The following is a 16881-nucleotide window of genomic DNA, read 5'->3' as shown; positions in this document are numbered from 1 at the left end:
TAAATAAATACAAATGATCACAGCCATGTATAAGGATGTAACAGCAAGCACTGAGATTGTTGAAATTAACACAACGCAGTTAAGGAGTTGAACAATTGGAAACAATTTCACCAACGTTATTCACATCAGGGTTATACTGTAATACCTACGCATTCATATTCATGAGCATGTGACGTCATCCAAATGGACACACCCCACCCCTCATTAATAATCATGAGCAGGCAACGTCACTCCACATCGAAAAGCCCCCCCCCCCCCATTGATAATCATAAGGTGACGTCCTCCAAATGGACCCCCCCCCCCCATTCATAATAATTAGCGGCTGACGTCACTCCACATGGGGGACCGAGGCGCCTCCTCCCCCTCCTCGGCGTCAACTTACAACCCTCACTACAAGGGCAGAACCCTCACGTCATCACGCGATCTCCGTAACGCTGTTGAGACATCAAAGTAAAAAGGACGTCGTGATGAACAAGGGATTATAACCTTAAAATGAAATAAGTCTGTGTCACCGCGCCCTTACAAATTGCACACGCATTTATGCAATGAATATCACGTCGTGGTCTGCTTTTCGCTTTTAAGTTTCAGATTTACTGCAATACACCCGTCCTTGGATGGGCAAAGGGCTAGTCCACTATAATTACCAATGTAAACAAACTGCCGTAAATTATTGTAAAGTTTGGGTAAAGATACCATTACGTTCACTGAACAAAATCATGTCTGGGAGGGACAACAAAGTATATACTGTCTATTTATGGGAAATGATTGAAGGCAGAACAGAATATAATGGTGAAATATATGTGACTTAGAGCAGCTTGGAGTAATTGTTGGACAATTCCGAATTCAAATGTCGACTGAGGAATGATTTCAATTGGTGCGATCAGGAAACACATTTTCCTGCGCATCATATTGACCGAGGAAAATGTAGTACGCGGGCTTGGGTAGGACATTGCTAGATGATAGCTGATGGACGACATTGGTGACAATAGCAGACAAAGGAGTGAACATGCCCAAGAGACAAGGCCAAGGAAGGTATGTAGCGATAATGTGTCATGCATGTATGTTGCACTTATTTCGCACCGTACATAGCCAACCATGCTAATCTGAGGTGCGGAGGAAGAACAACAAACCAAACGCGAAGAGCAGTTCTAAAGAATCGAGTTTCCAGTTTAGATTAAACAAAACGATTTAGTCGTGTGCAGGAGGGAGGTGGAGTAAGGGCATTACAATGCCCTGAGGGATGGAGGCGATGTGGAGAGGCCTTCATCATCCAGCACTATTTCTGCGGCCATAAAAAGTCTGCATCGCAGGGCATTTTCATCGTCACCATCATCTCGCCGTAACCTCACCATCACCACCAGGGCCAGCAGGGTAGCGCAAGTACATCACAGAAAGAGCAGCTGGGTTCGTTTCCGGACTCGGGAGCCTTTTTGTGTGGAGTTTGTATGTTCTCCCCCCGTTCTGCATACATATCCTCCGGATTCTCCGATATATGACAGCCAAAATATCCCAGGACTGAACAATTACCCGCAATGTACTTAATGTGATCACACGGTGACCTAACCACCATCTTACTAATTGCACATAGCAACATCACCCCCAACTGTTGACACTTGGCAGGGCCCTCGTCTTGAGACTCAGCAACGCTTTGCTGGATAAGTAAGCGTTATAACAACAATCACGATGACGATGATTACCATCATCATCTCATTGCGGTGACCTTTCCATCATCATCTCATTGCGGTGACCTTTCCATCAGCTGTGCGCACGTGTCCGAGGGGGGCGGGGTGTGCGTGACGTCACCGCGTGGCCCCCGGAAGTGCCGCACGTGACGCGCCCATAAGACATGGCGACCGAGCAGTGAGAGGTCCCGAGCGGAGCGCGCAAAGTTCAGCATCGCCCTCGCGTGGCCCAGTGTTGGCTCTCAGTGACAGCGAGCGACACCTCACGGCACCGACGACATTTTCCCGCCGTCACTTCGAGCGTCAATAGCAAGAAGCGGACGCGATTTGTTGGTGAGTTTTCAGCTCTGGCCTCGCAGCCAAGGCCTAGCCATTGCCCTGATTCTCCGCAGGAAGCCTGCGCGTAGGCCTCCCGCGGGGGCCGCGCTCCGCAGCCGCGGCAGGGGAATGCGAGGACGAGATTCCTCCGTCCCCTCTGCCCCCGTCGCCGTGTTTATCTGCGGGTGTCGCGCTACCGCCGCCGCCGTGAACGCATGTGGACGTGTGGCGATGAACGCACGCCCGAGACATCGCAACGGCCGGGCGGCATTGTAAACACGGTGGGGGTGTGGGGGGGGGTGTCGGGTCGTGATGCCATTACTGCGGAATCCAGACGCGGGGCCTTCCCGCCCGGAACAACCCGCTGCTGCTCCCGAGGCAACGAGTCTTCTCCTTGGTCTCATTTCCCCTCGTCTCACTTCCGGACCCCTATTGCCTCTCGATCACCTCGCTGTCCTCTCTCTCTGCCGGCTGTGGCATGCGGGTGGCACGGCCCGGTCACCCGGGTTCGTGCGCGGGGTTGCGCCTGTCGTGCCGTCCTTCATCGTGGGTTGTGCTGTTGTTGATATTTTATTGTGTATAACCGCGTTGTTCGAATGATTCCTCTGCCCATGAAACCCGATATGTCTAGCTTGCATTGTCTCGACTTCGCTCCGGCCCTGTCTCAACATATGTGCGAGTCGCCTCCAAGTCTACTTTCGTAAATCAAATTGCAGTCCCGGGCATTGCACTGATCAGCTTCTTGCTGTGAACCTCGATTGTGGGCAGTACTGTACTCAATATGGTACGGAGCTGTGCGTTGGCACGAGCTCTTTGTAACGACGACCAACCGATTGCGTCAGGTGTTGTCTTTTGTTCAGACCGCTCACGTCTGTCGGAAGGAGTGGTTCATCTCCACTTCTCGTGTAGAAACCGCAAGTGACCTTTCTCACCCTCTCAATGGGTTCCTGTTGTGACTCTCATCCGTTTAGCTTCGCACAAGCAGCCATCACCACCACCGCCGTCTCTGTTGGAGAAGCCTGAAAATCAGAATGTCTGCGAGTCCCGTGAGCGGCGAGGAGCCCAGCGAGTGCCCCCTGTGCATGGAGCCGCTCGAAATTGACGATGTGCACTTCTTCCCCTGCACATGCGGATACCAGATCTGCCGCTTCTGCTGGCACCGCATCCGCACTGACGAGAACGGCCTATGCCCAGCCTGTCGCAAGGCACGGAACCCCCCTTTCTATACACACACATCACAGGCACGCTTCTAAGACATCCACGCTGTAGTCTCACAACCCACAATTAAGCATCTACCCACACTCTACACTAAACAGTATCTACTCACACACCAGCCTCTAACCAAACTCTACAGCCCACACACTGAGGTTTGAGTAAAACCCCAGCCTATATCTGTATCTTAACTACATACCTACACCTCCACCCTCTTCCCAGCCTCACCTGAAAGACTGAATCTCACTCCACACATGTACCTCCATCTACTGCATACACTTCACCCAACAGCGCAGAATCTATCAGCAACCTCGAGACTTCATCCAAAATCTGCACCCACCCTCCACCATGAAAAAACACACTGCACCTCAAAGCCATCATAGGCACACTCACATAGATAGACAGGCACATATTTTAATATGTACGTGTTTATGCGTTTATACCCATGAACAAATCACCCAGAATGTTCCGGATATCTTTTGATCTCTGAAGCTAAGCTGGATCAATCCTGGAAAGTGCTTTGATGGGCTGCCATCATGCACAAGCAGGTCTTAGAGGCATCTGTGGGGCTGTGCTATGTCGTGGGAAATAGAGGGTAGTGCACCAAACTCCATTGCTGTGCTGTGCTTTTATGCTCCCAAACCTTTGCTCCCCTCCATAACCAATCCACACTAATCGGCACGGTCAAATAATCCCCAAAACCCTGCAGTAGTTTGACTGAAGGCCTCTATATGTACATGTGTGTGTGTGTGTACGTTAATGTGCACTCGTGTATGTCCGCAGCCCTATTCAGAGAATCCGGCTGTGTACAAACCGCTGTCGACGGAGGAGCTGCAGAGAATAAAGAGCGAGAAGAAGCAGAAGCAAAATGAGCGCAAACACAAGCTGTCCGAGAACCGTAAACACCTGGGCAGCGTGCGTGTGGTGCAGAGGAACCTCGTCTTTGTTGTCGGACTGTCGCAGAGGCTGGCTGACCATGAGGTCACACACACATGCACGTGCCACACAGGCACACAGACAAATTCCCCCTGTATAGCTACACACAGTGTTGGGCCAGGTGCTGTTAGTGAGGACATTTGAAGGCCAGGACAGAACTGACTGGCCACATTCTGTTTTCTCCCTGCCAATGTGTACACACCGCACCTAGGGGAAGCCCAGGAAAGGTTCAGATATGAATCGATGATGTTGGCCGTTAGTGGGAATTCAACTCGTGGTGGCGGGTTTGTTGCGCAGTTTAAATAACCACTGCACTACCGCTCGACCACTATGTGTGCACATCCACACTGGCTTGCACACACATGTACACAAATGTGCCCATACATGCACGCCCATGCAAACATGGGCGTGCATATGCACACCAGAAAATACCCTGGTGTTGCCACTCACCAGGCAACCAGTTCTTGTATAAAAAGTAACACTTGTCACCAAGTTACAATATGAAGATTAAGTGCTGTTTCATTTCACAGGAGTCAACTCTTTATTAACTACTAGGGAAACGGATAGGAGGGGTAACCGCAGATAATAAAAATCCAAGGATATTGCACAACATATTTGAATGAGGTTATAGAGAACACATTTATTGTCTACCCATGTAGACTGGTGGAGGAGATATAGACTTAGTCATTCGGTTTTATTGCTTCTTAAAGTGCTTTGTTGACTTGCGTGGTTGCGGTCATGTGAGCAGTAAGTGACTGGCCCTAGATTGGAGAGTAACGGCTAATATTACAAACTCCGTCATCAACAACACTGGCCTTCAAAGGAAATAGCTGATGTTTCGGGCAATGGCTCTTCACTGCACATACATAGAGGAGCCAGAGAGATGGAGACTGCACTATACAACATGTGAGCTGTTACATATTAATATATCGAATAATTGAGCCCAAGAATGAGTCGTGATGTGGATAACGGTGTTGATAATTTTTTCGGTGGCTACTAAGAGACCACACTAACATGGTTACCCATAATGCATTGTGCCAGCAACATTAATTAATTTAGATACAAATGAGTATGGAGCAATACTTTTTTGATTGAGGGGTTTGTCTGCTACTTGATATTTATAAAAAGTTAGCAAATAATTAAACCATTTCGTACATATGCCAATTAAAGATTTAATCAGACATTTAAAACATATTTCTCATGCCCTATTGAGTACAGTGCACTCTCCAGCTCTTAAGCACTCCCAATGGCCTCTCTTTGCGATCAAGAAGGGCCGTTGCCCATCTTGTTTTCTTTGAAGGCAGTGCTATTAATGGAGTTATTGTAATTTGTGCTTGTGCAATACTGCCAACAGTAGCAGTATCGCCATGTAATTTAGCTGATAGTTAAAGCAGTGCACACATGTAAACATGTTTATTTTTCTGCAAGCTACAACCCAGCTATGCAACCTAGATTATACCAACTATGGACCAATTGAGCGTTAACTGTAAGTTTTGGACACATTTTCCAGGATATGGATTTCAACATGTGCTTTTATTATTTAGTGGCCCCATGTCTGATTGGTTTTATTTTAAGTTTTGGCTATGTTTTTAAGAAACCCATTTTATGATTTCTTTGAGACATTATTCATTCCATAGTCTGGGCAGTGACAGCTCCCATTTTGCCAGCAGAAGTGGATGCGGTGACATGAGCAGATGTTGCAGTGGTGGACCATTGCTGGGTTGTTGGGCATGCTTCACTGTTGTTACGTTGGGTTGTCGTCTCTGATTGCTGGATGTCATTGTGCATGGCGGCGTTGTGTCGTGTCATGCTCAGGTGTTGAAGCGGCCCGAATACTTTGGGAAGTTTGGAAAAATCCACAAGGTGGTCGTCAACAACAGCACGTCCTACGCCGGCTCCCAGGTATCAGCCTTTTGTGGGTGTCCCAAGAAGGTGGAGCTATGGTGCACTGCTGATGACACAGCAGGGAGTGTTTGTTGGATTCTGGATGTGGCAGTGGTGGGAAGAATGCGCCTCTGATTATATGTAAGCGGTGGCTTTAATCATGGCTCATGGGAGGAGTGAACAGGATTGTGTTTCTGCTGATCACACCCAGTGTTTCTCTAAATACTCAATGTCAAGTGCCTAACATTGTTGGCGCCGCCAGTTCCAACTTTCTTGTTCTGGTCACAGCAGCCACGTCTAAGCATGATAGAGTATATGAGCGTTTGAGTGTTGCCATGTGTGTGATTGTGCTGGATGCATTCACATGGTTAGTCACTTGCAGAGCAACAGTGGTAGGCTGCTGCCTCGGTGTGAGTGGCCTAGTGGCTCAGCTGTCAGAGCGCTGAGCCAGCCCTGATCAAATCTTGGTTTCGAGTCGCATTTTTCAGCTCTCTGGGATTCAATTGGATTCTCAAGTGTAGGGTGATTATGGTATCGGCTAAGTCACAAATGACTGTTCCACAAAAAACCCTAACATCAAATTTACTTCTGCTTTGGCCAAATTCCACTTCTGTGAATGAAAATATTGGTTTGATTTTCAGGTGACGAACATTACTCTCATTGGCAGCAAGTGGAAAAGTGCTACCCCCATTTGTGTTGAACAGGCCATTCGAAGGGATTTCAGAGGTTGCTCTGGTATCTGTTTCTGGGGGCCATTCTATAACAAAGGGTTGCACAGCTCAGAGTTCAGAGTGGATACTTGATCTCATGATATAACACTGATAGCACAATCGGGATAACATTGGCGAAATATACTGAAAAAGTGTTGGTGCTCGCATGGGTACTCACCGAGTGTTTTTGTGCTTGCAGGGCCCGAGCGCGAGTGCGTACATCACGTACGTTCGATGGGAGGACGCCCTGCGTGCCATCCAGGCCGTCAACAACGTGCAGGCCGATGGGCGCACGCTCAAGGTGAACACCTGGGCCCCCCTGCAGATCAATACCCCATCTCTTACCACCACAATACACATCGGCCACGGTCAATCCACTGCTGGATGAAGGCCTCTTCCCAAAGCTGCCACCATCTCTCATGATCCTGCGTTGCAACGATCCACCAAGCACCTGCACGCATACTGGTTGAATTGCTCCATTTCTGAGGTGGGCAACCTCTGGGGTGCCTCCCCATTCCTTGGCTGCGACGCTGTCATTAATCTGGACCATTGTCTATCCCTTCAAGCCATAACGTTGCCTGCCCAAGCCCACTTTTCTAAATAGTTTGTACGATGTGATTAACTGATGTATGTTCTCTAATCCATGTGTTCCTCTTTATGTCTCTGTGTTATTCCAAGCAAGGATATCTCCATGCTTTATTTGCGCACTTTGTAGTTCAAACTGTTTCGTTCATGAACATGTCATGTCGGGTAGCACAACCTGAATACGCCTTTACTTGTTTACATTGGCACATCATATACACTCAGTCACTTACACATGCACCATTTAGGTGTAGTCTTGTGTAGTCCTAACCTGCAGCTTGTGCAGTGTGACGTGGTGTTCGCTTATTACCTGAAAAGGTATGCCACGGTTGTTGTTCTACCATGTGTGAAATATAAGAGCCACGTGCGCTTGTCGAAGTTTAAGTACAAGCATGTATAAACGCTCACAAAAAACAAACTTCTCCGTCATCATGAACTCTTCCTTAAATATATAAATATTTGTAATCGGCTTGTGTTTCGGAGAGACACCCAAGCTGTTCTGAAGAAGAGCCACTCCCCAAAACGCCGTGCTACGACAATCATTCGCGAAGAACGTGAATTTTGGGGTTCATAAAATAATTTTCATAATTCCACCAGTCAAAATTTGATTTTTGTTAAATGTACATGCGAATACACGTGCACACACATGTGCTCACATGCGCACACAATCATGCAGGCATCGCTGGGAACCACCAAGTACTGCAGCTACTTCCTGAAGAGCGCTCAGTGCCCCAAGCCGGACTGCATGTACCTACACGAACTGGGTGACGAGGCTGCCAGCTTCACCAAGGAGGACATGCAGGTGCCTTGGGACCCAACCACAGGCATTGTGGAAGGGGGGGGCGGTCTCTCCGTAAACTTGAACCTGAGCAGAATCTGCCCATGGACCTGGCTGTTTTTTTTACAATCTTCTTAAAAGGATGTGGCCCAGCGGTAGTGCCACTCGTTGCAGAGGTTCGATGTTCAAATTGGGCAGATCTCCCACGGTTACTGCAGGTGTTGCCATCACGGTCATCATCACCCACTGCATCATCACAGCGGCTGCCCTGGTTTATACTGCGGTGTATGTTGACCATCAAGTACTCCACGCCACCTGCTTCACAGTGGATGTTAAATATCTCGATGACTTAATTCGGAGAAGAATAGCCCATTGTGTCTCGTATCATGATCCAAGTTTTCTAAATTTGAAAGAGTATACCACAAATGACATTGCAACTTAGCACGACCTTTGTGAAAAAAAGTCTTGAGACTCTGTGAGGCTTTCATGAGAAACAAGTATAATAATGTATATGTGATGTATCCTTTTATCGCCACCTCTGATTTATATTGACCTTGGTCTTGTGCAGTACATGATTGGTTACAGAGGTTTATCTTTACTTAAAGTGGTGAACAACGTCAAGTTCTGGCTCTCCGCTGTGGGTGCTTTCAGGCTGGCAAACACCAGGACTATGAACAGAAGCTCTTGTCAGACCTCGCAAAATCCGGTCCAGCTGCACCCCCGGCCACCACCAACTCGAGCCTTCTGCCTCCCAACGCCGCCCCCCCTCCCAGTTGTGACAAGAATGGGCGGGGCCGACAAACGGGCACCTTCAGGTGACCACTGGCGTGTGCCACACTGGCCTGTTTCACACCGCTCCCCTTGTTAGGCAGTACCACATGTTCACAATGAGCACTCCAACCGGTGGCATGCACCACAATAAGCATACTGCCCCTCGCTCTACCACACCGTACCAGTGGCACACCGTACATTACAACAGTGCTACAATATGTCCTGCCACACCATGAACCATGGCTTTACCACACCACACTACAACCACATGGCTGTACCACACCACGCTGTGCCACCGTAACACACCATGGTGGTAGTACACCACGCATTGCACATGTCAATACCACACTTGAAAGCCTCGTGTGTCTTAACACCTTGTGCCAGTGTTAATAACGCGTCTTCTTTTCAATGCGGTCTCCCCTCGTGTGTGTGTGTGTGCACGAAGGCCGGGCAGCAGCAACAAGGAGAACTGGCCGTCGTTAGCAAACCCGGGAAGTTTGGCGTCGGAGAATGGAATAGGGGGTGAAGGCAGCCCGAGCTCAACACCCAGTCCAGACCTCAGCCCCGAGATGCACACAACTACAGAACACAGGTGGGTTTTGCGCACACGTAGACGTGTATACGGAGACACACATGGCCATGTTGCGTGTGTTGGCCAACCCTGATCTCCTGCCTAAGTCTGTTGTGTTTTGTTTCAGACCTCCAGACAATCACACTACAGATGCACAGAGTAATCACCAGTCCAGTAGCAGCCCCACACAGGTGAGAGATGCCTTTGCTTGGCTTGTTCACAATTGTGTTCCTATATTATTATGATTATTTACCCGAGAAAGCCTCGCTGAGGAAGGTCCTCTTCCGTTTATGCAGTAGTGTTTGATGTTTTGTAATCCCAATTGAGTCGTTTGCAGGTCGCACAGGAGAGGGCAGCACTTTCCCACCCACTATATTTAATTGAGGTTTGTTGCATGAGCTTCAAATGTTTTAATTCTGAGCTGAAATCTTGCCAAACGTAATGTTATTTTTAGATTAAACTTTCTATGTAATAAGCCACTTCGTTTGACCTATCATTTGTGGCCAGGTCACTTTTGAAAAAGAGCTATATAGCTGAGTGGGCCTTATCTGGTAATAAACTCCTTAAAACAAGAAAAAACGGTTTTGTTAACAACTTTGTTTAACTCACAGTCGAGAAGTCCGTCAATGGCGCCTGAGACACGCGGCGCCTGCTTTGTGTGCGAGCCGATTCCACAGTTTAGGGACGGTGGCATTTTTGACCTCCACACAAATATATAATTAATCAGCCGTCCATAAAAACATTGTAATTGGTTGAAAGGAGGCAATTAATTGATGAATTGATGCCGATTTTCAAACAGCCATGCATTGTCACCGGATCTGAGTACGTGTGCAAAGTTTGGAATTGATTGGACAACAGGAAGTAGACTAACTTTTGATTACAAGATTTGACCACGACAGACACACGTGAAGTTAAATAAAACCGTTGATGACATGAGACCATGAACTTGCCACACTTGAGAACCCGGTTCAATCATAGAGCCGGCTGACTCTGATTGGGTTTCAGGATCTCAGTGGTGCTGGTTTAGCGCTGTAACCCCCGAGCCAACCCGTCTGCGGGCAGGTTCTTAAGAGTCCGTTCGTCACCCGTCTGTATGTGTGGTGTCCCAGTGATCAGCGGTAGTGTAGTGTTTAGTGCACTGCACTATTAACCTGGTGACTTGACTTGGAATCCCGCTCACAGCCAACATTGGTGAAGAATATCTGAGCCAGTCCTAGGCCTACCCAAGGTTTACGCTGCTTTTAACGAGTACCTTGTGCAATATGTAAATTGGGGGGGTAAAGGCGGCCAGGCATGACAACACCACTCCCTTGTGCTGCTCTTAATAGGTGCTCTCTAATAGCACTTGCCCCAACAGCGTGTTTAAAGGAGGACCATATAGGAAATCTTTGTCTTTGTGGTGTCACAGAGCGGCAGTGGGAACAGTGCTGACCTGGACGGGGGAATCAGCCTGACCCCATCACCACCTCCCGGCCTCCCGAGCCCTCGGCCTGCATTTGACCCCGTGCCGGGCGGGGTAAGCGCTGGCATCGGCCTGGGGCTGGGTGGCCCCGAGAGCTCGCAGTCCCTCTTCTCATCCAGCTCCAACCCATTCCGGCACCGGCTCGTGGGCATGGGGCTACCCTTGCCAGACCTGGTGCCGCACACGCCAGACTGGCTCGGAGCGCCCAGCCTGTCCGAGCCAATGCCGGAGGCGCCTTTCACATCCGGTGAGAAGCGGCGATGTGGCGATGTCGGGGAGCCAAGCGGATTTTGAGGAATGGCTGTTGGTTGTATGTAGATTTGTAATAAGATGCTACTGGGCTGCAGTCGCCCTCCAGCGATGGTGGGTGGAGTAGCGACGCTTGCAACAATGAGCAACGTGCCGGGCAGCTAAACACAGCAGGTTGATAGAGTGGTGAGTGCAGGTGGTGCAACTGTCAGTCATTTCAGTTGACCCATAATACAGTACCTGGGTTTGTCCCATGATCTGCCAGTGAGAACTCATTGCATCACGTTGCCTCAATGTGCACATGGCCTCAAAATGCACCGAGCCTAGAACAAGCACCATGATGATGTGATCTTCACTTAGTGGAGAATGGCAGTTGTCGATGTTTACATGCATGTATTTGCGTATGTTTGGGGAGTTTATTACCCAGTGTGTGTGTGTGGTGCAGTGGGTCACACACTGCCCTATGTTCCCAGCGACCTGTGCTTGGGTCCAGGCCTTGAGCATCATCATTGGCAGGAGTTTTATCTAAATCTCTGCTGGACCTCCTCTCGGTTGCCGGTCGTAAACGTCGGGACTGAATTTGAGACATAGTGCCTGAGTGTGGTGCAATCCGTGCCCCCTATTCATCGTGCCGCCCTTAAAGTTCCTCACGAGCAGCCTTTGCCAGTGCACCCTCCCAGTGAGGCTAACCATGCGATGCTTGGCTATTCCGTTCCTGTGTAGAAACCATCCCTGTGTCCTCTGCGACGGACTGGCAAGCTGCTTTTGGGTTTGGCTCCTCGAAGACGCAGGACGATGATCTGGGCTTCGACCCGTTTGACGTCACCAGCAAGGCGCTCGCCGACCTCATGGAGAAGGAGCTCTCTTTGTCCTGCCCTCCGCTCACGGTGTCGAGTGTAACCGCGCACGGGCCCCCGGGGTTCCACAACCACCACCTCCACAACCGCCACGCCTACGCTCACGCCAACGGCCTGCTGGGCGGTCATGCCAACGGCCTCCTCCCGGCGGCTAACGGCGTGGCGTTCGTGCCGGCGCGGGGCTACGCGGCGCGGCCCAGCGCAGCGCTGCCCCTCGGCTTCCCGCTATGGAACCCGGCGCGGTTAGCTCATCACCCGCACGGCGCGCCCGGAAGGCAGCCACCGTCGCCAACCGCGTCGCAACCGCCGACCTCGTCCGCAGCCTCTGCGCCCGCATACGGCGTGGAACCCTCGCTCGCCGCACGGCACGGCCCTGGCACAGGTGGGGGCCGAAACGACGTCGGAGCGACTTTGAGGCGGGGTATGGCTGTGGCATTGGGGGTGTGTGGAGATTTAGAAATGTGGCCTTGCACGAGCACCGTGGTGACGTCTCCGCCACTTCGTGGCCAATGGCGGTTGTGTGTTAATGAGCGATAGCATAGTGGTTGGTGCCCTGCGCTACTGAGCCAACAACCTGAGTTGGATTCGCAGCTTTGGCGAATGCAAGGGGCGAACTGCCCGTGTGCGAGCGTCGTGTGTGTGGCCGCGTTTGCACGGATCCCGCTCGGTGAGCTCCGCCTCTGCACTGACCGCCGTCCGTGCGCGCGTGCAGACACTGACGGTGCCTCGAGCGACTCTCACAAGGAGTGGCAGGACAGCCTCCGTGCACTGCTCCCCAACGTCAACATCAGTTTTGGGGGGCTGCCCCCCGGTTTACCCCATGGCTCCAACCTACCCCAGCCCCCCGGCCCCCACACTGCCGGCACAGCGAGCGGACCCGGTGAGACGCTGCTCACAAGTGTTTTGTGATTCTGCGTTGATAGTGGAGGTGCATGAGCACAAATAATACAACTCCACGCATGCGTCGCTAACATTGCCCCTGAGAGGATAGCATAATAGGTGACCTTTTTGGCAATGGTCCTTTTCAACAGCGTATTTGCTATGATAGCCCAAGCATGTATTAGGTAGGAGATGTTGTTTTGTTTGGGCCGCCTTTTCCTTTAATGCACCGCTGCCGGTGTGGGCGAGCTCGGCTGACCGAAAGGCTCTTCCCACGGTGTGTTGGGGCAGGTGCAGCCAAGGTGGAGCCCATGTGGCCAGGGGACAACGGCTGGATGGACCCTGCCATCATCACAGGTACCGCACTGGCATGATGACCACAGCCTCCCCTCGGCACTATGGTGTGGCGGGGGGGGGAAAGAGGGTTGTGATGGAGCCTGCATCTCTCAGGGCCTCTTGTCGGGAAGTCTACGTGGGACTGTAGCAAGTGAGAATGCATCACAGCAGGGCTGCAGCTCCTATGGCTGCCTGGCCTGTGACTTAAATTCACATGGCCCACATAATTTCTGCCCCTTCATGTGATAATGGTGGTCGTCGCTATGATAACGGTGGTTGTGGTGGCTATGGGAGTGGTAGTTGTTGGTGGTGGCTTTACTAGTGATGGTAATGGTCATGGTAATGTTGGTTATTGTGGTGATGGTGGTTATGGCCATGTTGGCAATGGTAGCAATGCAGTTTGTTGGGCGCGTGTGCCATGCAGGCATCCCTGCGTGTGGGGGGCTGGTGCCGGAGTGCCTGGACGAGAGCCCCCCACACTGGCTCAAGTCCCTGCAGGCGCTCACCGAGCAGGACTGTCCCCTGTCCCCACCGCCGGCTCCGCGCACCACCGGCGCCCCTCCGCCCCACTATCTGACGCACACAAACCCTGCGGCGCACGCTGGAATGCTGCGGCCCGGCTGGGGGGCCGTGCATCCCCATGCCAACATGGCCCCCTTCGCAGGGCTGGGCCCTCTCAGCAGACGCACACCACCGCCCGGCTTCCAGCCGGCACTCGGCCCCACAAACAAACCTCCTGCAGACTTCCTACAGAGCCTGGCAACCAACCAGCATTAGCACCGCCCCTCTCCACCGCCCATCCCGGTGTGCGTCTCTGGCCTCCCGTCCCCTCCCCTATTCTCGCCAACCTCTTCACTCGTTCTGTCACTCTCGAGCCCTTTGTCTCCATCCTTGAAGTTGTTGGATCGATATCTGTCTCTCATTCACCCCCCGCCCCTCCCCTGTCTCTCGGATCATTGCAACAAGATGTATAATGGAGGAGGGGAAACGCAGCAGGAGATGCTTAACATGAAGAATTTCCCAAAGGAAAAACCCCTAAGATCAAAGTCCAAAAGTGGGGGCGGCGGCGTCGCATGCGGCGAGGAGGCTTGCGCGGTGCCTGCAACCGGCACTGGATGGGTGCGACCAACTCACCTGGTTTGTGGTTTCAGCACGGGGCCCACCTTCCCTCCCTCCCTCCTTTCCCCAGTCTCGCTCACCCCGCTTCTCGCCGTCCCGCTTGGCTCCGTTTTAATGCAATCCCAGGGAGTGCTCAGAGAACCTGGCCACGCACAATCATTGTCTGTAGTAGATGTATTGTGTGCCAACGGCAGAGCAATGCCAGGGTGCAAAAGTCTATGATGAGCTTGGACAACTTTTGCTGGCAGCTGTCACAGGTGACACGTTTACGATGAGCAACTGCAGTAATTTCTGCTCTGGCCTGTGGACTACTTGTACCAAAATGAATTAGAAGATGATTCGCCTTCCCAAAGTGATTTACACATCCCATCAGGCACACGGGTTCTAGGAGTGATATTTATCAACAGCATTTAATATATGCAGGTTCTGGACTGGTTTCAACATTCACTGTCGCATCGGCAGAGTAAGGCTTGCTTAACAATGCTTGTGAACTGCCAGGTTACTTTAGTCAAGGGCTCTTAACTTGGTATCTGACTCGAGGTGGCAGCGATGAGATGTCCAGATTTTATTTGTGCCACCTACATTTTTGCATTTGAAAATTATGACAACCATTGGATTAGTATCTCGGGTAGGAGCGAGAGGGAGCAGCGTTGGGAAGCGGCAAGGGAAAAGGGCAGTCGTTGGCGAGGTGTGCACATGATTGTGCTTAAACAGCTGGTGCCTTTTATGGAAAAAAGTGTTCTTGGGTATGTCGAGGTGGTGTTTCTTAAGTGGAAGTTTATTTAGTTAACGTAGGGTGGTTGTTTCTGTGAGGTGTGGAGGCTTGTGGCAAGAGGAGCAGTTGGAACCTGAGCTGAATGCCAGAGTAGGATTCCTTTTTAAAGTGGGAATAAATGAGTGACGCTGGGTAAGGGGGAACACGTGCAGGTTCGCATCGTGCGCAGCCCATTTTTGTGATATAATTTCGTGCATAATGAGTTTTTGGAAGACAGGTTTCCGAGGTGGCCTTTGGCATTGCATTAAGACATTTCCCTCCTCACCATTCTGGCTCCCTTGTCCACGAGCTTCCCTTGCTGCCCGCCCCCTCCCGCTCCCTGGAGTCGCGTGCGAGCGGTCGGAGCTGCGTCGAAGGCGCCGAGGACGTCGGTGGGCTCTGGCTGCTGGAGTCGCCCTTTGCACGATCATGGATGAGACTTCCCACCGCGTCCTCGTGTGGTCTCTTTGCTTCTGCTCCTAGAACCCCCTTGCTACGCCTCGCCTTCCTAGAGCCTCGCTTGTGCCCCCGCAGCTGGCCGCTCGTGCCAAGCTCCACGCTGGCCTCGTTGCTACAAAATCGTTAGAGCAGTGGCTGGGGGAGTGCTGTGTGACCAGGGACCCCCCTCGGTCTGTTACCACGCGCTGCTCGGTACACTTGGTCTGCCTCCTCAACGCCAACGTGACGCCCCCCCCCCCCCCTTACATCTCATTCTTATAATTTATGTTCATGCAATAAAACACTGCATTGACTTGAGAGGGTGTGCGATCTCTTTTTATTCGAATCCAGCACGTTCTGGAAATGAGAATCAATTGCAGCAGCGACATCAATACCTTTTTTTTGAGCGCATTCTCTAGATTATGTTGTGCTTACAACCCAATCGTCGTCCTTTAGTGGCAAAGCGGTTGCTCGACTGAGATGCCCGAATGTTGGAAAGATACGTCAGGAATTGGCACATTCCAATGGAGCCAAGACGATGCTCTGCATTCCATCTCGGCAATTGACGCCATAATCTCTACGAGATTCTGCATTGTTCCTCGTCTACGTAACTTCATACCAAATTGTCTTTGAAGTCAGATCAGCTGCTCTGCGACCACCAACATGTTGAAACCACCAGCAATAAGACAGTCCCAGGTGAAACATCGTAGAGACGCTCCCAGGGACTGTCCAATACAAGCGCTGGGCCTTGACAGAATGCTCCTCACCTGGTTCGCGCAAATCTCGTTGATGGACAAATCGACACTGCAGTGAGAACGAACTGGGTTCTCTCCACGTCCTTCCATCGGACGTGACGTGAGATGACAATAAACTTCCAGAATACAAGGTCCTGGCCAACCCACAACTCCCAATGCACCCAGACATTGCACGAGCCGCCTGAAGTCCCACACGGCCGCCTTAGCCTCCCAAATGCTATTTACACACAGAACCAGGTACTGATTTAAAGTGGAGTCGACCTAATAGGAGGCCCAGGACTGGTTCATGTACACGCCACTTTGTGGTCATGTGGGGTTTGTTGCACAGCACGCTAATCACTGTGCCACCTCTCGCCATACACAATAACTGTCATCCACTACCAAGTGGCAGTGATATGGTGCTTGTGCCATGTTAGGTGCACCTTGAGGCCACGAAGTGTCGGAGGCTCCGACAGGAGATGGATTGACTGAGATGCCTGGCATGCATCACTTGTGCGCCCCACTGTGCCAACTTGCTGTGTTTCATCTGCCCAGCGCTCCACTCATTATGAGCGTCACTCCTCTGCCCTCCGCTTTGGAGGGCGATTG

General features: G+C 51.2%; 1 protein-coding gene across 3 annotated transcripts; it reads left to right on the top strand.

The window, feature by feature from the left end:
- The first annotated feature begins 1811 nt into the window (after positions 1-1811).
- Positions 1812-15856, top strand: CNOT4 (CCR4-NOT transcription complex subunit 4). Of its 3 annotated transcripts, XM_078601686.1 has the most exons (14): positions 1812-2015; positions 2972-3205; positions 3996-4193; positions 5964-6050; positions 6942-7043; positions 8001-8126; positions 8754-8917; positions 9319-9465; positions 9572-9635; positions 10853-11153; positions 11879-12394; positions 12725-12892; positions 13183-13248; positions 13652-15856. In XM_078601686.1, the coding sequence occupies exons 2-14, from the start codon at positions 3032-3034 to the stop codon at positions 14002-14004; spliced, it is 2466 nt and encodes an 821-aa protein (XP_078457812.1). In that variant the 5' UTR covers positions 1812-2015; positions 2972-3031; the 3' UTR covers positions 14005-15856. The 3 variants fall into 3 exon arrangements, with proteins under 3 accessions (XP_078457812.1, XP_078457813.1, XP_078457814.1); XM_078601687.1 differs by lacking the exon at positions 5964-6050; XM_078601688.1 differs by lacking the exon at positions 12725-12892.
- The last annotated feature ends 1025 nt before the right edge of the window (positions 15857-16881 follow it).

Source organism: Lampetra planeri, chromosome 16 (genome assembly GCF_965212315.1).
Source record: "Lampetra planeri chromosome 16, kcLamPlan1.2.h2, whole genome shotgun sequence".
Lineage (NCBI taxonomy): Eukaryota > Metazoa > Chordata > Hyperoartia > Petromyzontiformes > Petromyzontidae > Lampetra > Lampetra planeri.
The sequence above is the reverse complement of the archived record's forward strand: the minus strand, read 5'-3'. Positions and strand labels throughout refer to the sequence as shown.

Bases quoted from the DNA above. Each gene is read 5' to 3' on its own strand.
- CNOT4 (XM_078601686.1), top strand. From the start codon at position 3,032: ATGTCTGCGAGTCCCGTGAGCGGCGAGGAGCCCAGCGAGTGCCCCCTG. The intron at 3,206-3,995 runs GCACGGAACCCC...GTATGTCCGCAG, and splicing joins TATGCCCAGCCTGTCGCAAG to CCCTATTCAGAGAATCCGGC. The intron at 6,051-6,941 runs GTATCAGCCTTT...TTGTGCTTGCAG, and splicing joins CGTCCTACGCCGGCTCCCAG to GGCCCGAGCGCGAGTGCGTA.